Raw genomic sequence first — 20,590 nt, 5'->3', positions numbered from 1 at the left:
CAAGTAGTACTCCTGCACATACTTAGTGAAAAAACTTCACGTATCAGTTGACCCACACAATTCAAACCCATGTTGTTCAAGAGTCAAGTGTATTATGCTTACATGTAATATATTACATTATATTATCAGAAAGTTTGTTCGAACTAGCACAAGTTAGATATATTGGCATTATGAATTTTATTTGAATTTAATTATTTTCCTCTTATATATTTCTTCTAATATATTTTTATTTTCCAGACAAGGTCATTTGATGAAGATGCAAAAGAAAGTCGAGCAGCTGCCCTACGGGCAGCAAACAAGTCTGGCACTGGGTTTGGGGAGAGTTATAGCCTGGCAAACCCATCTATCCGGGCTGGTGAGGATATTCCACAGCCTACAATTTTTAATGGCAAATTAAAAGGTTATCAGCTGAAAGGCATGAATTGGTTGGCAAATCTCTATGAACAGGTAAATTTTAGAACTATTCATACCCACTCTGTTTTGTTATCTGTTTTCCTAAAGTCGTTGGTTCAGTGTATTGTGAAATGAGCACAAGATAATGTTTTAGATTTCATCCTTTTTAAAAAGCTTTATTGTTTGACAAGAATCAGAAAGATGTCTGTATATTTCTAACCTGGAGATTTTATTGGGGATTATTTGCATCATGTATAAAGTTTGTCTTAAGTAGTCTTAGTAATAAACCTGATTACTTGTACCTGGATTAGATTAGCTGAAAAACTGGCTTTGGCGTGTTTGTCTCATGATTCAGAGTTGTAGCTGTGGAACTGGCAAAAGGAATCATTACAGTAGTAATAGTGCTGAAGCTGGGTATCTCTAGTCACTTTCGTTTGAACAAGTCTGACATTTTGGGTAGTTCTTTTTGGCAGTAAGTTGAACCCTGTGTAATGCAATGTGAGAGGTGTTGACTATGTGTATTTTTTTTCCAGGGTATTAATGGCATTCTTGCTGATGAAATGGGACTTGGTAAGACAGTACAGAGCATTGCCCTCCTTGCCCATCTGGCTGAGGTGGGTAGATGCATGCAGTCTTTTCTTCTTCCTCTCTGTCCATCCTAGGGTCATTTTCTATTGAGAATCAGCCATTATCAAGCAGTACGCTAGACTCTGTAGCACACCAAGACAGTAGGACTTGCTCCTTGCCTTCAAGGCCTTTACAGGGTGGGTGATACAGTGTGGTGAAACATTCTGGTTTTCAAGAAGACTAGGACAGTTTCTAAGCATGTGTGTTTTCATTCCCCATCTCCCACTTCTGTAGAGAACCACAATTGTAGTGGCAAAAACACTGTAGTTAGTTAGATCAGAAGACCTGGTTTCACATCTCAGCTCTGTGCTTACTAGCAGTGTAAACTTGGACAATTCACTTAGCCTCTTTTGACCTGACTTCACTTTAACTCTGTGAGGTTTAGTTTCCACTTCTGCAAAGTGGGGATACTATCTGCCTTACAGGAAATTTGTGAGAATTAAATGAGAAGAAATGCGTGAAAGCATTTTGAAAAATGCAGAAAACTCTATACCAATTAAATAATAGTAAAATAGTTGTGATCATCTAGTATAAGGAAAAGCAACACATACAAGTCAGTATGTCATAAGTGCTTTGTGAATGATATAAACTAAGACCCGTAAGGGCGGGTGGGGAGTAATTGCTTGGTTTTTTTTTCCTCAAGGTGTGTGCGAGCAACTTCCTTGCCTGTGTTATTATTAACATAGAATATTATTTTTCTTAACATAGGATATTATCATTGAGTGTGCAGGTATGGGAGATACGAACCATTTCTCTTGTTGTAATGCATCTCCTATTCTTAAACTCCTCTTGTCGTTAATTATAATTTTGAATTAAATTTCTTCAGTTTTCCTGCAGTTGGCTGACCCAGTTTTTCTGTTTCAGAGAGAGAACATTTGGGGACCTTTCTTAATAATTTCACCTGCTTCTACACTTAACAATTGGCACCAGGAGTTTACTAGATTTGTTCCTAAATTTAAGGTAAAAATCAACAAAATTCTCTTGCTTTTTAAAATAAACTTTCTGACTCCTTTTTTGCTGCCTTACTTACTTAATTGCTCATAATAGCTTTTAATTTCTTGCATTTTTTTTTCAAAATAACCTTGCATACATTTCCTATCAAAGTTACTGATGGGAGCAATAAAAGAGCATATTAAATCCTTATGTTTTATGAGAAAGACAAAGTCCAGTTTGAGTGATTTGCTGCATTGACGACATGAATTGTAGCTCCTAGTTGTACTGCCATAATAGAAAATGTCTGCGTTGCTGGCTTAATATAGGTTTTGATAAATCAAGGTACATATACTGTAATTTATGGCATTGTTGTCCACACTCCTCCCCCTTCAAATTTATTCATAGATTATCTATTTTCTTGACACTCCAAAGCCAGCTCTTCAGTCTTGGTCCAGATTATAATGTCTAAGGTAGATAATGTGAGAGTTGCATTTAACTAATTCAGAGGAAAAGAATTGAGATTTAGGTAGGATGTGATCAGCAGGGAAATATGCTGCATCAAGTATGGACAAGATTTAAATAGGGATTTAATTATGCAAAGTTGTTGGGATGTAAGAAAGAATGGGTAGGATTTTTTATATTATTTGCAAGTAAAAAGAAGGAAATGAGTTAAATATTTGTTTTGTCCCTAAAGGAATATAATGATAATGAAGTTGCATGGTAAGGAGGATTTTTTGGAGATATGTATCAAGAGATATTGACATGATCTCTGATCTTGGGTCTCCATAATAATCATGGGTTCTATGCAATTTAAGAGGTCATGGGGGAGGTGTTTTTCTGGCTTATACTTTATAAGGAATAGGGACATGTCTGGGATATTCCACTTTGGGGCACCTTTGTGTCTGTGGCCCCACCTTTGCGGCTGAATTAATAGACTTAGGAACTGTTTACAAGGCACATTAGGTATATGGCTTTTAGCTTGGCTGACTCATTCTTAACTTTCTAAGGAGGTGAGATCGTTCTAAGGCAATTTATTGAATATTTTCTCTAGGGTTTTTTCACATTGAATAAGGAGCCCCTCATCTTTTTTCTGCTTTCTTGTTGTTGTCGTTTAGTACATGTCAAACAATTAGGAGCTTGAAAAATTGTCTTAAAATTTTCTTCCAAACCACTAAAGTTTTCAATATTTCCTTCACTGGCCGATAGATGGCAATGTAGTACTACTTACATCATTGGTACCTCTCCTTTGACTTTATACCCATGCCTGACACTGAGTTTTCATTTGCACGTGGAGTTTCCTTTTGAAGCTCTAGTCTAGGGGTCAGTAAAATATGGCCTGTGGGCCAATTGAAAGTGTACAATTCTGTAGTATTAAGTACATTTACAGTGTGGTACAATAATCACTGCTATCGTATTGCAGAATTTTATCATTATACCAAACAGAAATCTCCTTCCCATTAAGCAGTCACTCCCTATTTCACTTTCCCTCTTGTCCCTGGCTACCACAAATCTGCTTTATGTCTCTGTGGTTTGGTTATTGTGAATATTTTGTATACCTGGAATGTGGCCTTTTATGTCTGGCTGCTGCTTTTCACTTAGTAGGTTTTTCAAGGTTCATCATGTTATAACATGTATCAGCACTTCATTCCTTTTATGACTGAATAATATTTCAGTCATAATATTATAACATATAATATTATAGTGAATAATACTTCATTATCTGGGTATACTGTATTTTGTTTATCCATTCATCTGTTGATGGGTATTTTGGTTGTTCCTTTTGGCTATTGTTAATAGTGCTGCTATAAACATTCATGTACAGGTTTTTGTTTGAACACCTGTCCTGTTTTCAGTTCTTTTGGGTATAGACCTAGGAGTGGAATTGCTAAGTCACTTTATATTTAACTTATTGAGGAATCCACCACGTGTTCTTTTGTGCAGCTTATGAGCTAAGAATAGTTTTTACTTTTTAAAATTGTTGATTAAAAAATATTTCGTAGCAAATGATATATGAAATTTAAATACATGTATATTGGAATACAGCCACACCTTTGATTATTTATTATTTATGGCTGCATTCACAGTACAACAGGCACAGTTGAGTAGTTGTGGCAGAGACTGTGTGGCCTACAAAACTAAAATTCTTACTATCTGGCCATTTATAGGAAAAGTTTAATGACCTCTGCTCTATTGATTCATTGTTTCTATTACCATTACTCCTTTGAATTGTCAGAAATGTGTTTGCTTCCCTGTAGAACATAGTTAGAAGTAGACTCTGCTCAGATTTATAATCTGGTTACATTCAAAAGATACTTAGATCTATGATGATAACATCAGAAAGTTCATTTTATTTGGCAGGTGTCTGAGTAACACTCATTTTATGGTTCTAGTATGATTACTGCCTCTGACCTCCTTTTCCTCATGAAATAAGATTTACATTTTTTCTCTAGTTAATGTACCACTTTTCATTCCTGAAATTGGCTATTCTGTATGTTTTGTATTTCATTTATTTCTGCTCTTCTATTATTCTTGTCTACTTTTTTTGTAAACTTTTTTCTTTTTCTGTCATCTTGAGATGGAGCTTAGATTGTTGATTTTCAGCTTTTTCTAATGTATATTTAGGGTATTGCTTTCTAAGCATGACTGTAGCCATCCAAAGGTTTGATGTGTCACATTTTCATTATCTTACAATGCAAAATACTGTCAGCTTCTACTGTAAGTTCTTATTTGATTCATGGGTTATTTAAAAGTGTTGTTTTTACTCTCTACACAAAGGATGGTTTTCTAGGTATCTTTTTGTTATTTATAGCTTAAATCCACTGATAAGAAAACATGCTTTTTATTATTTTAATCCTTTGAAATTTGTTGCTTTGCTTTCATAGCTCAGCATATGGTCAGTTTTTATAAATGTCCTTGTGTGTTTGAAAATAATAGTTATTCTGTACTTGTTGAATACAGTGTTGTATATATGTTGATTAGGTCAAGTTTGTTAACTTGTTCAGCTCTTTTTTATCTTTACTGATTTTTTTGTCTGCCTCTCCTATTACTGACTGAAAGAGGTGTGTTAATATTTGCAACAATTATGGATTTATCCATTCTGTTTTCTTTTGTTTTTGCTTTGAGGCTGTGAGATGTATACAAATTTATAATTTTATCTTCCTGGTGAATGAACCTTTTATTACTATGAAATTCCTCCTTTAAGACTTTTGCCTTAAAGTCTATTTTCTCTGATATTAAATAGCTTTCTTTTGGCTAGTATTTGCATGGTATCTTTTTCGTCTTTTTACTTTTAACCATTCTATAGCCTTACATTTAAGGTGTATTTCGTGCCTTTTATTTGGAATATCTGTGCTTACTTTTAATGTAATTATTGATATATTGTGTTTAAAACTGCTGCCTTGCTCTTTGCTTTCTACTTCTTTTTTTAAATAGGTTTGTTATTGTGTTTATGGTTTTTAGTTTTTAGTTTTAAAATATTTATTTATTTATTTGATAGTGCCAGGTCTTTAGTTGCGGCTCACCAGCTCCTTAGTTGCGGCATGCATTTGGGATCTCTTTCCCCAACCAGAGATCAAACCCGGGCCCCCTGCATTGGGAGTGCAGAGTCTTAACCACTGTGCCACCAGGGAAGTCCCTGCTTTCTGCTTCTTTCACCTGTTCAGCTTTACTTTTTTTTCCTTTTGAATCCTTTTGGATTGATTAGATTTTATCATTCCTTTTTTTTTCTCTCCCTTTTAAACTTGCTAATTATATATTCATTCTGTTATTCAGTAGATACCCAGGAGAATACCACATGCACCCTTAACTTTTTCAAAGTAATATAAATTAGTACTGTTAATACTTTCCAGACAGTACAAAGACCTTAGTAGAGTACTGTAACTACATCCGCCTTCTCTAGACTTACATGCTGTTGTTTTTGTATATATTTTATATTTTAAACCCCAGAAGACATTATTATTTATACATTTAAAACTTACTTAGATTTATTCATATTACTTACATATTCATTGCTCATTGATCTTCATTCCTCCTTGCATATTTGTGCTTTCATTTGGCTGACATTTTTCAAAAGAACAAAGGACATCAAGCTACGGATTCTAGAAGCACTTTGAGCCCCATAACAATAAAAAAAATGAAAGTCACACTTCGAAACATCACAGAAAAGTGCTGAATTTTGCATTCTTTTGTTTCTCCATGCTTTAGTCTGGATATTTCCTTCTGACCTCTCTTCAAGTTCACTAATCAGCTCTTCAGCTGATTCTATCTGCTGTTAAACTCGTCACTGAATTCTTTTTTTTGTTTTTAATTTTAAAATAAATTTTTGTACTTTAAAGATGTTCTGTGTTTTCCAGTTCTACTTCTTATGGTTGTTTTTCTGTATGTTATGTGTCTTCCCCGCCCCACCCCCGGCTACTTTTTTTTTTTTTTTAATTTGTTTTATTTATTTATTTTTGGCTGCGTTGGGTCTTCATTGCTGCATGCAGGCTCTCTCTAGTTGTGGCGAACAGGGGCTATTCTTTGTTGCGGTGCGTGGGCTTCTCATTGCAGTGGATTCTCCTGTTGCCGAGCACAGGCTCTAGGCACGTGGGCCTCAGTAGTTGTGGCACGGGGGCTCTAGAGCGCAGGCTCGGCAGTTGTGGTGCATGGGCTTAGTTACTCTGCAGCATGTGAGATCCTCCCAGACCAGAGCTCGAACCCGTGTCCCCTGCATTGGCAGGTGGATTCTTAGCCACTGCACCACCAGGGAAGCCCTCGTCATTGAATTCTTAATTTTAATTATATTTTTTCAGTTCTAAAAATTCTCTTTGATTCTTTTATACTTTCTAGTATACCACTGAAATTCTCAATCTTTTAATTCAATGAACAAACTTGCTTTTTTTTTTTTTGGCAGCATTGGGTCTTCATTGCTGCACGCAGGCTCTTTCTAGTTGTGGCAAGTGGGGGCTACTCTTCATTGCGGTGCATGAGCTTCTCATTGGGTGGCTTCTTTTGCTGTGGAGCACAGGCTCTAGGCACGCAGGCTCAGCAATTGTGGCTCGCGGGCTCTAGAGCGCAGGCTCAGTAGTTGTGGCGCACGGGTTTAGTTGCTCTGCGGCATGTGGGATCTTCCCAGATCAGGGCTCAAACCCGTGTCCCCTGCACTGGCAGGCAGATTCTTAACCACCGCGCCACCAGGGAAGCCCAAAACTAGCATTTTTTTAAAAGTTTGTTTCTAAAATTTTTGTTATCTAGATCTCCTGTGAGTTTGTTTCTTTTATCTATATTTCATGTTGGTTTTCAGTTATGTGGTCTAGTCTTTCCATATCTGATTTTTTTGTTTTGTTTTGTTTTTGTTTTAATGCCAGACATTGTATAGGAAAAATTGTAGAGATAATTGTGGGCTCTGGATACTGTTTTCTTCTTCCTGAGAGAGGATTAATGTGTGTTTGGGGTTTTGTTGTGGATTTTTTTGCCTATAGTTATTTTTTTTCTGGGGCAATAATAATCCAAAGCCCCCTTAATCTAGTCAGGAATTGAGATGATTTGAAACCAGGATTCAGTACCTGATAAAGCAAGTGTATGTATAGTTTACCTTTACTACAGGTGTGTATCTATCTTTTTTTTTTTTTTTTTTTTTGTGGTACATGGGCCTCTCACTGTTGTGGCCTCTCCCGTTGTGGAGCACAGGCTCTGGACGCGCAGGCTCAGCGGCCATGGCTCACGGGCCCAGCCGCTTAGTGGCATGTGGGATCTTCCCAGACCGGGGCACGAACCTGCGTCCCCTGCATTGGCAGGCGGACTCTCAACCACTGTGCCACCAGGGAACCCTGTGTATCTATCTTTTGATTCCCAACTTAAGGCCAGGGAGGTGGGTGGTTATCAGAATCCCTCCTCCTTGAACTACAGTTTTTGTTTTGTGGTCCTGTGTCTCTTTAAAAAAAAACAAAAAAAACAAAAACAAAAAACAACTTTTCAGTTTCTCAGCCTCAACTAGAACTTTTGGGAAGGATCAGCACCCACAGGGGGAACATGTTCCAGATGCCAGGCTTTCCTCTCTTTTCTAGATCTGGGCTGTATAATTCTCCACTGACTCAGTAGCTCTCTGAAGCCTTCAAACAAATGTTTTGTATCTGTGTTTTAACTTGGTCAGTAGGAGGAGTGCTAGTCCAGCACCTAGTGTGGCAGTGACAGAAGAGGAACTCTTATATTCATTCTATTAGGTTTTTAAAAAATCATTCTGAATAACGTATTTGTGATGATACTTTTAAGATTATCACTAGGAAATAATCTGTATATTGGTCCTTTTTCCAGGTGCTACCATATTGGGGAAATCCTCATGATAGAAAAGTTATCAGGAGGTTCTGGAGTCAGGTAACTTTCAGCTTACTGTACACGCATGCACACACACATATACATGTTCACACATATGTGCAGTCATTATTTCTCCAGTTGATTTGAGTAATTTCACTTACATAAAATCTTCTTATATGTTTCTGGACACTAGGCAAGTGTACTTTTTTTCTTTTACAATGGTTTTCCTGTTATAGACAATCAGCTGGACTTGAAGTCCAGGATTAAGTAAGAACTTTTTTCTTTAATAAGCTGAAGACTAGTTTTTAACAAGGTTTGTGGTTAAGGTAACTACCTTAAAAACAGTTATGCTTTTAATTCACTGCACATCTCCTACATTGGAGAAGTATATCTTTAGAGCTATCTTAAACTTCTTGGCCTTAGAAAATGAATTCCATTCCTCATTGTCTTATTATGACTTGTTAGGTATCTCTTTTCACCCTTGCCCTCTTATGTTTGCAGAAGACCCTCTACACTCAGGATGCCCCCTTCCATGTGGTTATCACCAGTTACCAGCTGGTGGTGCAGGATGTAAAGTATTTCCAGCGAGTCAAGTGGCAGTACATGGTATTGGATGAGGCTCAGGCGCTCAAGAGTAGTTCCAGGTAACATGAGTAGTAGAAATAAAGCCTGTGGACTGAGGATATATAGATACGTGTGTCTCATATACACACACATGTGAATGAAGATCAGAGAGATTTGAAAACATGGTATATGGCTTATATATGGTCTTATGGTCTCTGCATAAGCCATATATCTGACCAGAAGGCATAAATTCTCTTTTGCATTTTCATGGAATATACATATTAATGTTTAGAGTATAAAGATTTTCCTCAGCTTTTTTTCTCCCTATTCAATAATTATGGCATTTTAACCGATTTTTGTTCTTCAAGGAAATTTTCTGTGGAGGAAGGGGTGTCCGCTCATTGCTTCAGGGCTTATTTTAGACAGGAGATCTTAGTAGGAAGTAGAATGTTACATTATGTGGATTGTAGCTTCTACTGTTTTATGAAGGTTATCCTAGTCCCTGAATGGTTATTAGACGCCCAAGAATCCTTTTATTGGAAGTTACATGTTTAAAATGTTCTAATACCTTTAAGTTCCCAAAATGAATAGTAAATGAGTGGTTGACTAGAAAGTGTTACTCAGTGGTATTAGACCTTGGGTTTGATGGATTTTTATTAACTCTTGGTGAGCCCATAGGGCTTTCTTAGAAGTCCACGTTAACTGGCAGGATGGTATTTTCCATGGAACTTTCCATCCTCTAAAGAGCATTATTTCATATTTTACTCTTTTGAAGTAGGGCATGCTTGTGGCCAGGAGCAGTAGACTCACATTGCATTTTCTTCTCACACCCTTTCTCTTTCTCCATTGCTCCCTCCAAACTCACACTGGAAGCGCATAGAGTAATAATTTTAAAACCTACTACTGTAGATAATACTTTATAATTATATGGTCTGTATCAACAAAACTGACCAAAGGTAGTAGAGGACTTTTATCAAGCCAGAAAGGATCCTACTCTGCTATTCGAGGGCTTTTTTTAATGTATACCCTAATACCACGTTTTCAGTATAGAGTCAGTTCCTTTGAAATTTCCTGTCGTCAGCTTTGTTGAGTAATATTTTTCAATTGTGTTCATGGTAGAGTATTGATCCTTGATTTTGAGTGTTTGTTATTTTTTTGAAAAGCATTTTTAGAAATAAGGGGTCTCAATAGGGTGAATATTTACTGCTAACTTGGAATTTGTAATTCATCTTACTGGACAGTGTTCGTTGGAAGATACTCTTGCAGTTTCAGTGTCGGAATCGGCTTTTGCTAACTGGGACCCCCATTCAGAACACCATGGCAGAGGTAGGCACTAGTAAAGACCTCAGTTTTATGTCTGCATTAAACAGAGTGGCTCCAACACAGAATAAAATTCTTTACCCATGCCTACCTGAAGTGTTACGGCTTTGTATAAATTACAATCCCCACATAAAAGGAAGAATTTGACCATGGCTTGCCCTAAGTGGTTTTTTTGGGGGGGGCATCATTACTATTTTCTTATTCTCTGGCAAAAGGCAAATAAATTTCTTTATTCCTTTGTTTCTTATATAATAAATCATAATCACATTAAGAATGCTACTCATCTAATGCAGAGATATTTTTATACTAGAATAAAAAGGTAATATTCTTTGACACTGAGAGGAGCTAAAATTCTTTCTTTGGGGAAGATAATTTTATCTTCTAGAATAGGGGTCAGAAAACTTTCTGTAAAGAGCCAGATAATAAATATTTAGACTTTATAGGCCATATAGTCACTGCACAGCTACTCAACCTTCTATTGTAATGTGAAAGCAGCTATATATATATAGATAGATATAAATGAATAGGTGTGACTGTGTTCCAATAAAGCTTGGTTTACAAAAATAGATGGCAGACCAGACTTGGCACCACAAGGCGTAATTTGCTGACCCCTGATCTAGAGTTATTATTAGCAAGTTATGCTGCCTCAGACTGTGTTCAGTTGTGGAATGGATCTTTATATAAGATCTTTTAAACTATCTCACTGCACAAGCTGAGCAGGACTTGCGCTTTCAGACTTTCAGTGGGAAATTAATTGAAAAATAGTTTTTTGCTATAGTACCTTATAGAATTAGAGTTGGTTGATGAGGCAGTGTGCTTACACACTCATTCTCTCTCACTTACTCACACATACACATGCTCCTAGACACAGATACACAGACCTGCAACTTCACTCTTTCTCTCTCCAAACTCTCATCATGTCTTCACATACTGTCGTTTTGTTGCTCTATAGTTATTTTGCTTTTTGTTTGTTTCCAGCTCTGGGCTCTGCTGCATTTCATTATGCCAACATTATTTGATTCACATGAGGAATTTAATGAATGGTTTTCCAAGGACATTGAGAGCCACGCTGAAAACAAATCTGCCATAGATGAGAGTGAGTACTTTTATGAACATTCATTCTTTCTACCTATTAGTGTAGGCAACTACATAATTCTGTATTTTCTTGTATATGAAGAATTTTTCTTCTGGTATGCATAGAAGGATCTGAGAGAAAAGTTTTTTCTCTCTTAAAATAATTATGTGCTTTGTACATATTTAAAAGAGTCCAAAAAGGACTAACTCAAGTGATGCTCCTGTAGTGTTGACTGATCAAGGCAGAACAGGCAAAATTCACATTTTGGATTACGAAATCCTCATTTTCCACGTAGATCCTGAAAAATTTTATATTCTTTGTGGAATGGGGTAAGACTTTTTGCCTGTGATAAAACCAGAAAATATTAGAAGGATAATTTTTGTTATTTTCTCTATATATTAGGATTTGTTTCTTCTGTAAACATTTTTTAACCTTGTTTATCAATTTCTTTTTACCTCTTGACTAATATTTTAAGAGAGTTATGAGGTATTATTACATAACATGAAGTGCCACCTACTAACTATTAGAAAAGTCTTTAAGTAATTTCTTATACTACATGTTGTTCATTTGCTGATATACATTGAAAAAATGACTTTTGGGGAACACTGGGAGTCCCAGATAGCTTGCATTAGACCTGTCTGAGAACCCTATTATTGATAGAATGTTCCTAAAACACTGTAAAGGTGAATTCTAATAAAAACAAAGCCATCCTTACTGGTTTGAGTAAACGAGAGCAAAATGCATTTGCACAATTGACTCCAGGAAGACGTTGTGGAAAGTTCAGATCCCTTGGCTTCCTCCTTGCGATTGTTTGTCTTCTTGTAGAAAATCATTGAGCCAAAAGGTGTTAGAATGGTTTAGTGAAGGGTGGTCATGATATTTCTTTTGTTTGTGTTAAATTGATATAATGTATTATTTGTCGGTGGGGCTCCTGGCATTTCAGATCAACTCTCTCGCTTACACATGATCTTGAAGCCATTTATGCTGAGGAGAATCAAGAAAGATGTGGAAAATGAATTGTCTGACAAGGTAAGGAAAGAAGACCTTGTGAGTTTATGCCTTAATAGGCACCAACCTAGGGTTCCAGGGTGAAAAGAAATTCCTTGGTAAATGTTTAGTTGAAGGGTAATTAGTTTGATTGATAGGAGACCTTTAAACTTGAGAGGGTCAAAGAAGACTTAAAATGAGTCAAATAATGAAGGCAAGTAATAGTTTTTTTCTTCTTCTTGTTTTATACTTTTTATTACAGAGAGTTTGAAACATTACAAAAGTAGAAAAAAGAGTATAATGAACTCCATATAGTTTAAATGATCAACTCATGACAATTTTTCACCCCTCTGCATTATTCTGAAGCAGATCCCAGTTGTCTTTTGTTTCATTTATAAATATTTTCATGGGTGTCTCTAAAAGATTTGTTTTTTAAAATACATATTCACATATCATTATCACCTCTACTAAAAAAGGCAGTTATTTCATTGTAGTATCACATACCCAGTCAGTGCTCAGATATTCCCAGTTGTCTTTGTGTATGCTTTTTTCTTTCTCTCTCTTTGAAAAAGTATTCAGCTTTTGAAACCAGAATCCAAGCAAGGTCCACACATAGTATTTGGGTGCTATGTCTTTTAAGCATCTTTTAGTCCCACCCTACTTTTTCTCCCCTTGCAATTCTTTGTTGAAGAAACCGAGTTGTTTGTCCTGTAGAGTTTTCCCACATACTGGATTTTGCTGGTTGCATCATTGTGGTGTTATCTAACATGTTCCTCTGTCTCCTGTATTTCTGCAGACTGAGAGATAGATTTAGAAGTTCAATGTGTTTTGGGTTGTAATATTTTTTCTCATAAAAAGTCAGTAATTTTGGTTTATAAATAATGTTTTTTTGGATCTTACCAGACTTCTGTAGTTTTCTATTATCTCTTGTGAATCCTCCCCATATTTTCCTTCCTTCTTTTTTCACCCAGTTCCCAGTCCTTTGGGGTATTTTCCCATCTCCCATAGATTGCACCTGTTCCTCACAGTTCTGCTGTCTATATAAAAAGCATCTTTCCAAGTTCTTGATAATATCAGGTGATTCTCTCTGTCACTGCCAGAAGGCTGGATCATTTTGAAATTAGTAACTCTCTTACAAGATTGTGGTGGAGATGTACACCTTCAAAGAGAGGAATAAAAAAATATATTAAAAAAATAAAAAAAAATAAAAAAAAAGGAATAGAAGTGTACCTTTGTTTTATTCCTTTTAAAAAAATCTTTATGGCTGCTTTGTGAAACTGGCTGATTTTAACTGAATAGTAGTTCACACAGATGTGTACCTGATAGAAAGCACTTTATAAAAAAATGGATCCTTGAGGCCTTTATATCAGAAACAGCTTAAAAACAATAGCAGTATCATAATGTCTGTTATTTAGTGGTCATTAGGGAGGTGATCAAAAGACGTATGGTTCTTAACCACTGTGCAGAGTATAAATTTCTTAAACATCAGTAATGTTTCTAATCTGTTATTAAATAGTATATTATTTATAATACAATAAATAATAGTATTCATAGTATAGTTCAATAGTATTTATAGTATAGTTCAGTAGTATAGTTCAGTAGTATTATTGAACTCTTACTGTCTGCCAGCAACTGGTCCGTAGAGATGCAGCTTCCAGGTTCTATTCAGATTTCCAAGGGGGATGAATACATAAATAGCTAGTACTGTATCGTAAGATATGCAATGATTATCTATGTGAAATATAATGGGAACATAGATAAGGGAGTAGTTCTATTAGGGAAGGTTAGAGAAGGTATCAAAGCAGAGATGACATGTGAGCTAGATCTGGAATAATGAGTTGGCATTTACTAGGAAAATATGGTAGGAAGGGGTGCTAAGCAACAAGAGTGAACAAAGGTAGAACAATATTCAAATAGGCAGCATGTTTGGCAAACATTATTCAGACTGTTGTAGCTAATATATATAGGAGGACTTGATGAGATTGGGATAATATGGTGAGTTAGATTATGGGAGGCCTCTGCCTACAGGAGAATTTTTAATATTTTACTATAGGCAGTAACTTACATTGAAGGTTTTTCAGCAGTTGAGTACCTTATAAGATTTGTATGGAAAGTTTCTTGGAACCAGGAGAGACTAGAGGCAGGAAGCTCCCACAGTAATAGTATAGATTAGATATGATGAGATCCTGTATTAAAGCAATGGGAATGGTCAGAAAAGGTGGTTAGAGGTAGATTTCCAGGTTGAGTTGAGGGACTTAGGAAATGATAGAACATGGGGTATGAGAGAGAAAAAATCAGAGGTGACTGAAGTTTCTGTTTGGGCAACTGAGTGATAATGCTGTTAATAAATTAAGTAAATTGTGAAAGAGAATTTTTTTCTGATATGTCACAAATGCAATTGCTGCAGACTCTGAGTGATACTATTATGGTAGGTAGTTGGAAATATTGGGCTGGGGATGTTGGGAAATATATTTTTGCAAGTCACTGTGATGGACGGTAGTTGGGGTTATTAGAAATGGAAGAGGTCGCCCAGGGACAGAGTGTAGAGTGAGTGACAAGGGAAGAGGGTCAAAGAAGGCACATTTTTCTGGATAATTAGCCATATCACAGGTTTATAGAGATACTGAGTTTCTAGAAATATGTATATTGTTTTTTCCAATCATAATCTGCCTTGCATGAGTTTCCAACTTTATGCTGATACTGCGTTTTCTTACAAACTCTTTTCAAAATATAAATGTCCTTATTGATTTTTAGATTGAGATTCTAATGTATTGCCAACTGACCAGCCGACAGAAGCTGCTATATCAGGCACTAAAGAACAAAATTTCCATTGAGGATTTATTGCAGTCTTCTATGGGCTCTACCCAGCAAGCACAGACAACCACCAGCAGCCTCATGAATCTGGTCATGCAGTTTAGGAAGGTAAGAGCTTATGTCAGCTGCCTTGGAGTTGTCTTTATTATTAACCCACTTCAAGAAAAAAGGCTCTATCTTGCCTTGATGCCAAATAAACAAAGGCAGTTAAAAAAGGATGAAAATGGGAAAGTATATATTCATAAAGGTAAACATGTAGGGTTTGGGATTCCTCCATCGTTTCATAGAGTGATGTCTGCACATGACAATACTGTCTTATCATTTCCTTTCCTGTTAGGTGTGTAATCACCCAGAGTTATTTGAACGACAAGAAACTTGGTCTCCATTTCATATTTCCCTAAAGCCATACCAGATTTCAAAGTTTATCTACCGTCACGGACAGATCAGGGTCTTCAACCATTCACGAGACAGGTGAGCAAATATTAATATCTGTTTGCTCTAAGAGTGTTTTTGTATAATTTGGGGTTTTGTGGCTTAGATAAATTTAATTGAGAGTGAGTTTCACAACGAGGTATTTAAGCAATGGGTGGACCACTATTTGTTGAGGGATCTTGTGATAGGATCTGTGCACTATCAGGAATTTAACTGGCACTTCCAGTTGCCTTTCTGAGTGAGGAATGTGCACCTGTGTACAAATATGTACTTGTACCAAGAGAGATCAGCAAATGTCTCTGCCTCAGTACTGAAATGGCTTTGTGATGGTTTATACACTTGGAATAGCACTTGTGGAAGAACTGATTGGATTTCAAATTAATCAAATTTATCTTCTTCCCAGAATCAGCAGTCACAGATTTGGTAAAAGTGAAGTGATTGTTAATGGTAATATGCTAGAAACCATTTCCATTCAGAAAATGGCTGTGTATGTACATTCTGCACCTCCGAGTGAGGGTGGCCCTGGCTTCTGGATTTTTAAACAAGCTCCCAAAGGATTCTTGTGCACACCTGCACTTGAGAACCATAGATTTAGAACGCTCCTTCTGTAGAGAGACAATATAAACAGTACTTTCAAAATAATCATCAACAACATCTAGCCTGATATTATTGAAATTGAGACACATTTCTTGGGTTTCATTTTAGGAATTCTTTGTCTGTGATAGCTTCAGGCGAGTACTTAACTAGATGGGGAGGGGGAAACAACCAGAGTTGTAGTGCTTTTTGTTTAATATAGTATATAGCAACTTGCAGTGCTAGAATTGTGCTTCTCTGAAATAAAATGAGACCACTTTGAACTTGTATTATAATCTACTACCTTTATTAAGTACTTAGTACTTTCTGACATATATGTTATGATTTTGTCTGGCAACAAACTTCTCAGAAGTAGAAACAGTTTCAAACCTTAAATGATTCTTTTAGTTTGGAACCTCCAGTTTAGTTAAGTTCCTGATATTTATATTTGGGTTTGGATTTATTTTATTTACTTACTTTACAGGTGGTTAAGGGTTCTTCTTTCTCCATTTGCACCGGACTATGTCCAGCAGTCTCTGTTTCACAGAAAAGGTAGGTGTTTTGATATTTGAGAAGGGAAGAATGCCAAGGATTTATCAGGATGCTCTTTGTTTTGCTAAGTTGGAACTAGTAGTGGCTTTGCGTGAATTCTAGGCCTTTATTTATAAAGTCTTGATAAGATTTAAGTAAATTAGTTGTCTTCATCTATAGATGCTAGGCTTTTTGGCTATAACAGGAAGCAATAAAAATTTTTTTTGGATTAATTGTTTTCCATTTTGATTGACCTTCCATCTTTATTTTATACCTGCCTCTTAAGAATTTTTTACACCCTCTGAATAGAGGTGTGATAGAGACAATGCAGGACTCTTGTTAGTGTGGGACTCTTAGGTCCCTCCTCCTTAGTTTAAGGAAAGGAAGCTGCTCGACTTTGAGCATTGTCCAAAGTATTAAGGCAGAGGTTCAGAAACACCTCTGTGTTTTCCTTTTCTTTTTTTTTTTCCTGGCACGATAAAAAGAGGAAGGCAGTTAGCCAAGAATCCAAAACCCCAGAGGTAACTGATGAGCCAACTCCACTCTGGCCCATATATGCCATATCTCATAGGTCTGCCTCTTCTACTTATGATTGTAGTACAAAAATATGACATACTGTCTAATATCAAAGTGGCTGTATTGGAACCTTTAAAATAGTTTTTGATTCTTAAGTCAAAATTCAGCAGTTCAGCAGGCTTTAGTTGAGTATTGCCTCTTGGTTTTCTGTTGGGTTTAACTTTGTCCTTTGATATTCCAGGTGTTAATGAAGAAAGCTGTTTCTCTTTCCTTCGCTTTATTGATGTATCTCCAGCTGAAATGGCAAACCTCATGCTTCAGGGACTTTTGGCCAGGTGAGAAGTTTGCTCATTGTTTGAGAGAGCAGTTGGGAATAATCAGGGGCGAAGGTCGAATACTGTGAAATTAAATATTTACTATTATGTCATCTTACAGAGCCTCTCATTCTTTTTGTATTGTTAAGAATTAAAATTTAAAAAAAAAAAAAAAGAATTAAAATTTTTATAAGGAAATCATACTTTTGATCCTTTAATAATTGCATGATGCTTCGTGATATACCTTAAATAAAAACTATTTAGGCTCTTCTCCCAAATGCTACCAGAAGGTCTTCAATTCTTCTTAATTTCTAGGTAGACTACTTTGTTTTATTTGTTTCTACAGGGCAAATGATGACTGATGATTCCTTTAGTTAGTAGTGATTGCAGCATAGCCTGCCTTATGTATTCAGGGAAGCTTAGTTCTCTTTTCTTATTCTTTGGAATAATGGCTGTTACTTAATTTATTACTTTGTATTTGTGTAAAAAATAGTGACCTCATTAGGAGAGGCTATCTCCTTAGTATAAGGATGTTTTTATTACAGTTTTTGTGATAGAGTTGAATATTCCTTAATTCTGAGAGGAGCTTTACAGAGGATTTTCATTTTCATAGTAGCACACCAATTCATGCCAAAGATAGAATTTATAGAACAAAAGTATGAAATGGCTTTATCTGAAAGTAGGAAAGAGCTGTGTCTAAAATGTTCAAGATTTACAAAAGAGACATGTTAATGAGAGACAAGGTTCCTCACTGCTATGAACTACCCTCAGCCCTCCATGGAGCACTGAATAAGCATGTCTGCTGTGGTTTGTTTCAGATGGTTAGCTCTTTTCCTGTCTCTGAAAGCCTCCTACAGGCTCCATCAGCTGCGCTCCTGGGGAGAGCCAGAAGGGGAGAGCCAGCAGAAATATCTGAGAAACAAGGATTTCCTTCTTGGGGTTAATTTTCCACTCTCCTTTCCCAACCTTTCCAGCTGCCCTTTGTTAAAGGTAAGCAATTGTTTCAGCATCAGTTATCTGTTTAGTACTCCCTTCCCTTTTCTTTGAATCAATAAAAGTAATAAAGTAAATGAAGACCTGAGGGAGTCAGAAAGTTCCCAGAGAAGTGGGAACAGTGTAGTGTTATAGCTTATTACATATCACTTAATAGACATTTTATGTATGTGTGTGTGTGTGTGTGTGTGTGTATATATATATATATATATTTAATATATGTTTTGTATATAACTTTACTGTGAAGTACACAGATCTTAAGTGTACAACTCTTTGAATTTATACATGTGTATACACTTGTGTAACAACTGCCTAGATGAAGGTATAGAATACTTCCAGCACCCAGAAGTCTCCCTCATACTTCTTCCCATTTGAAACCTCTAGTTCAGAACAAATCAACAAATAAAGGTAATCACTATTCTACTGCTATCATCCCAGATTATTTTACCCTGTTTTTGAACTTAATGTAAATGGAATGATCCAGTGTGTACTCTTTTGTGTCTGGCTCCTTTCCCTCAATTATTATGTCTGTAAGATTCATCCATGTTGCACTGTAGCATTCTTTTTTAATGCTATGAAGTGTTCCATTGTCTGTTTCTAATCACAATTTATTATTGTACTGTTTTTATTTATTTATTTATTTGGCTGCATCAGGTGTTAGTTGCGGCCTGCAACTAAATGGGATTGCTGTATCATCACGTATACGTATGTTTAGATTTAGTTCCCACTGCCAAACATTTTTCCAAAATGGTTTTTCAAAGTTAAACTCCCACCAGCAATGTGAGAGATTTATTCTTGTAAATCTTGCCTACCCCTGGTATTGTTGGCCCATTTATTTTGAATTTGTGGTTTTCAGTTGCATTTCCATGGAAAGTAATGATGCTGAGCACTTTTTCATATAACTGTTTGCCGTTGTATAGTAGGTAAGGGGAAAAGGGATAGGAAATAAGTGATAGGTGATAGGTGCAGATTCAGATCATGTGAGGCCTCATAAGTTAATGCTAAGGATTTGGGTTTTATTCTGAATGAAATGGGTGTAACACTGGAGAGTTTTAGTAAGAGACTTGTATGTTTATATGTTGTAGTTCTTCAACTAGATTAAAAGTTTAGAAGGTAGAACTTTTTCTTTGTATCCTCTAGAAAATTTAATGTGTCATCAGTCATACAGCTATCGAATGTAGGATGTTCTTTGGCTGCATCTGGTTATTTGCCCTCTGTATACTGGAGAACCCGTATGATTTCCTTTTCTTCTGTTTTCCCAGTTGGTTTCTCAAGCATTGCTCCATATACTTTTTTGGACTCTGAAGATAAGATCGTTAATGCAGAAGGAGAATAGAATTGGGTTCCAGCCTGTTTGGAATAATATAGTCAGTTGTGGCAAGGTGACTTCCTACTAGTGAATACTGATATGTCTAATGAAGAGTTGCTTAACCTCTGTAGACCAATTTCCTTACATTTGGTACTCTATATTACTACAGTTAAAATTTTTTTACTAGTTTTATTTTTGGTACAGAGCGCACCATTCTCCCAGGGGTTTTTTATGCTCTATTATGTAGATACCTGCATCTTACTTAACACTGAAAGATATGCATCACTTATTTGTAGTCTTCTGCTTTATGAAAATACAGTAGTATGTTCAGATCACCTGTTCAGTGAGGTGCTTATATCAGTTAATTTCCTGAGAAATTTAGATGTGGGCAATATGCTTTATGTGAAACTGGTTTTTCCAAAGTTAGATTCACTTCCATGTCCTCTTCTTTACTTTTATTTTGTGTTATAGATAGACCTTTGCTCTTGTAGTGGCTTAGAATGTACACTGAGTTACGGAGCCACAGGTAGCTGAAAGCTAATCATGTATGTGTAGAGATACTGTTCTGCTTTTGGTCTCACCATCCTTATCTCCAAAATACATATATTGAAATACCAGTGTATCTTGCCAGAGTTGGTTGGTATATCTGTTCTAAGAAATATTTGCTTTCAACTAAGCAGAATAATCTTTACATGATATCTAGCCTTAAAGGTTAGACTGGGTTCTGAATGAAGAATCATTTTGTTGAAGCTCCATGTGTAACAATAAAAATATAATAAAGCCCATTATATCTGTGGCTTTTGAAGTCTGACCATGACTCACAAGAATATTTTACACCATCTGTAGTTATGTAGATATATCAGATATTACATACATATATAAATATTACACATCCATAAATTTTTAAGACAAAATATT

The 20,590-nt window shown here is 36.1% G+C and overlaps 1 protein-coding gene across 2 annotated transcripts in view; it reads left to right on the top strand.

Moving 5' to 3' along the window:
- Positions 1–20,590, top strand: part of INO80 (INO80 complex ATPase subunit) — a gene marked incomplete at its 5' end in the record, with an annotated part of 102,910 nt that overhangs the window by 22,129 nt on the left and 60,191 nt on the right. For both annotated transcript variants that reach the window (XM_082648866.1, XM_082648865.1), the window contains 13 exons: positions 238–447; positions 927–1,007; positions 1,885–1,980; positions 8,245–8,304; positions 8,746–8,888; positions 10,050–10,134; positions 11,107–11,224; positions 12,147–12,232; positions 14,945–15,112; positions 15,342–15,475; positions 16,494–16,561; positions 17,298–17,391; positions 18,189–18,360. In XM_082648866.1, coding sequence (XP_082504992.1) covers positions 238–447; positions 927–1,007; positions 1,885–1,980; positions 8,245–8,304; positions 8,746–8,888; positions 10,050–10,134; positions 11,107–11,224; positions 12,147–12,232; positions 14,945–15,112; positions 15,342–15,475; positions 16,494–16,561; positions 17,298–17,391; positions 18,189–18,360 — 1,515 coding nt within the window. The remainder of the gene's footprint in view (positions 1–237; positions 448–926; positions 1,008–1,884; positions 1,981–8,244; positions 8,305–8,745; positions 8,889–10,049; positions 10,135–11,106; positions 11,225–12,146; positions 12,233–14,944; positions 15,113–15,341; positions 15,476–16,493; positions 16,562–17,297; positions 17,392–18,188; positions 18,361–20,590) is intronic.

The sequence above is a fragment of the Grampus griseus genome (genome assembly GCF_964374135.1).
Source record: "Grampus griseus genome assembly, chromosome: 2".
Lineage (NCBI taxonomy): Eukaryota > Metazoa > Chordata > Mammalia > Artiodactyla > Delphinidae > Grampus > Grampus griseus.
The sequence above is the reverse complement of the archived record's forward strand: the minus strand, read 5'-3'. Positions and strand labels throughout refer to the sequence as shown.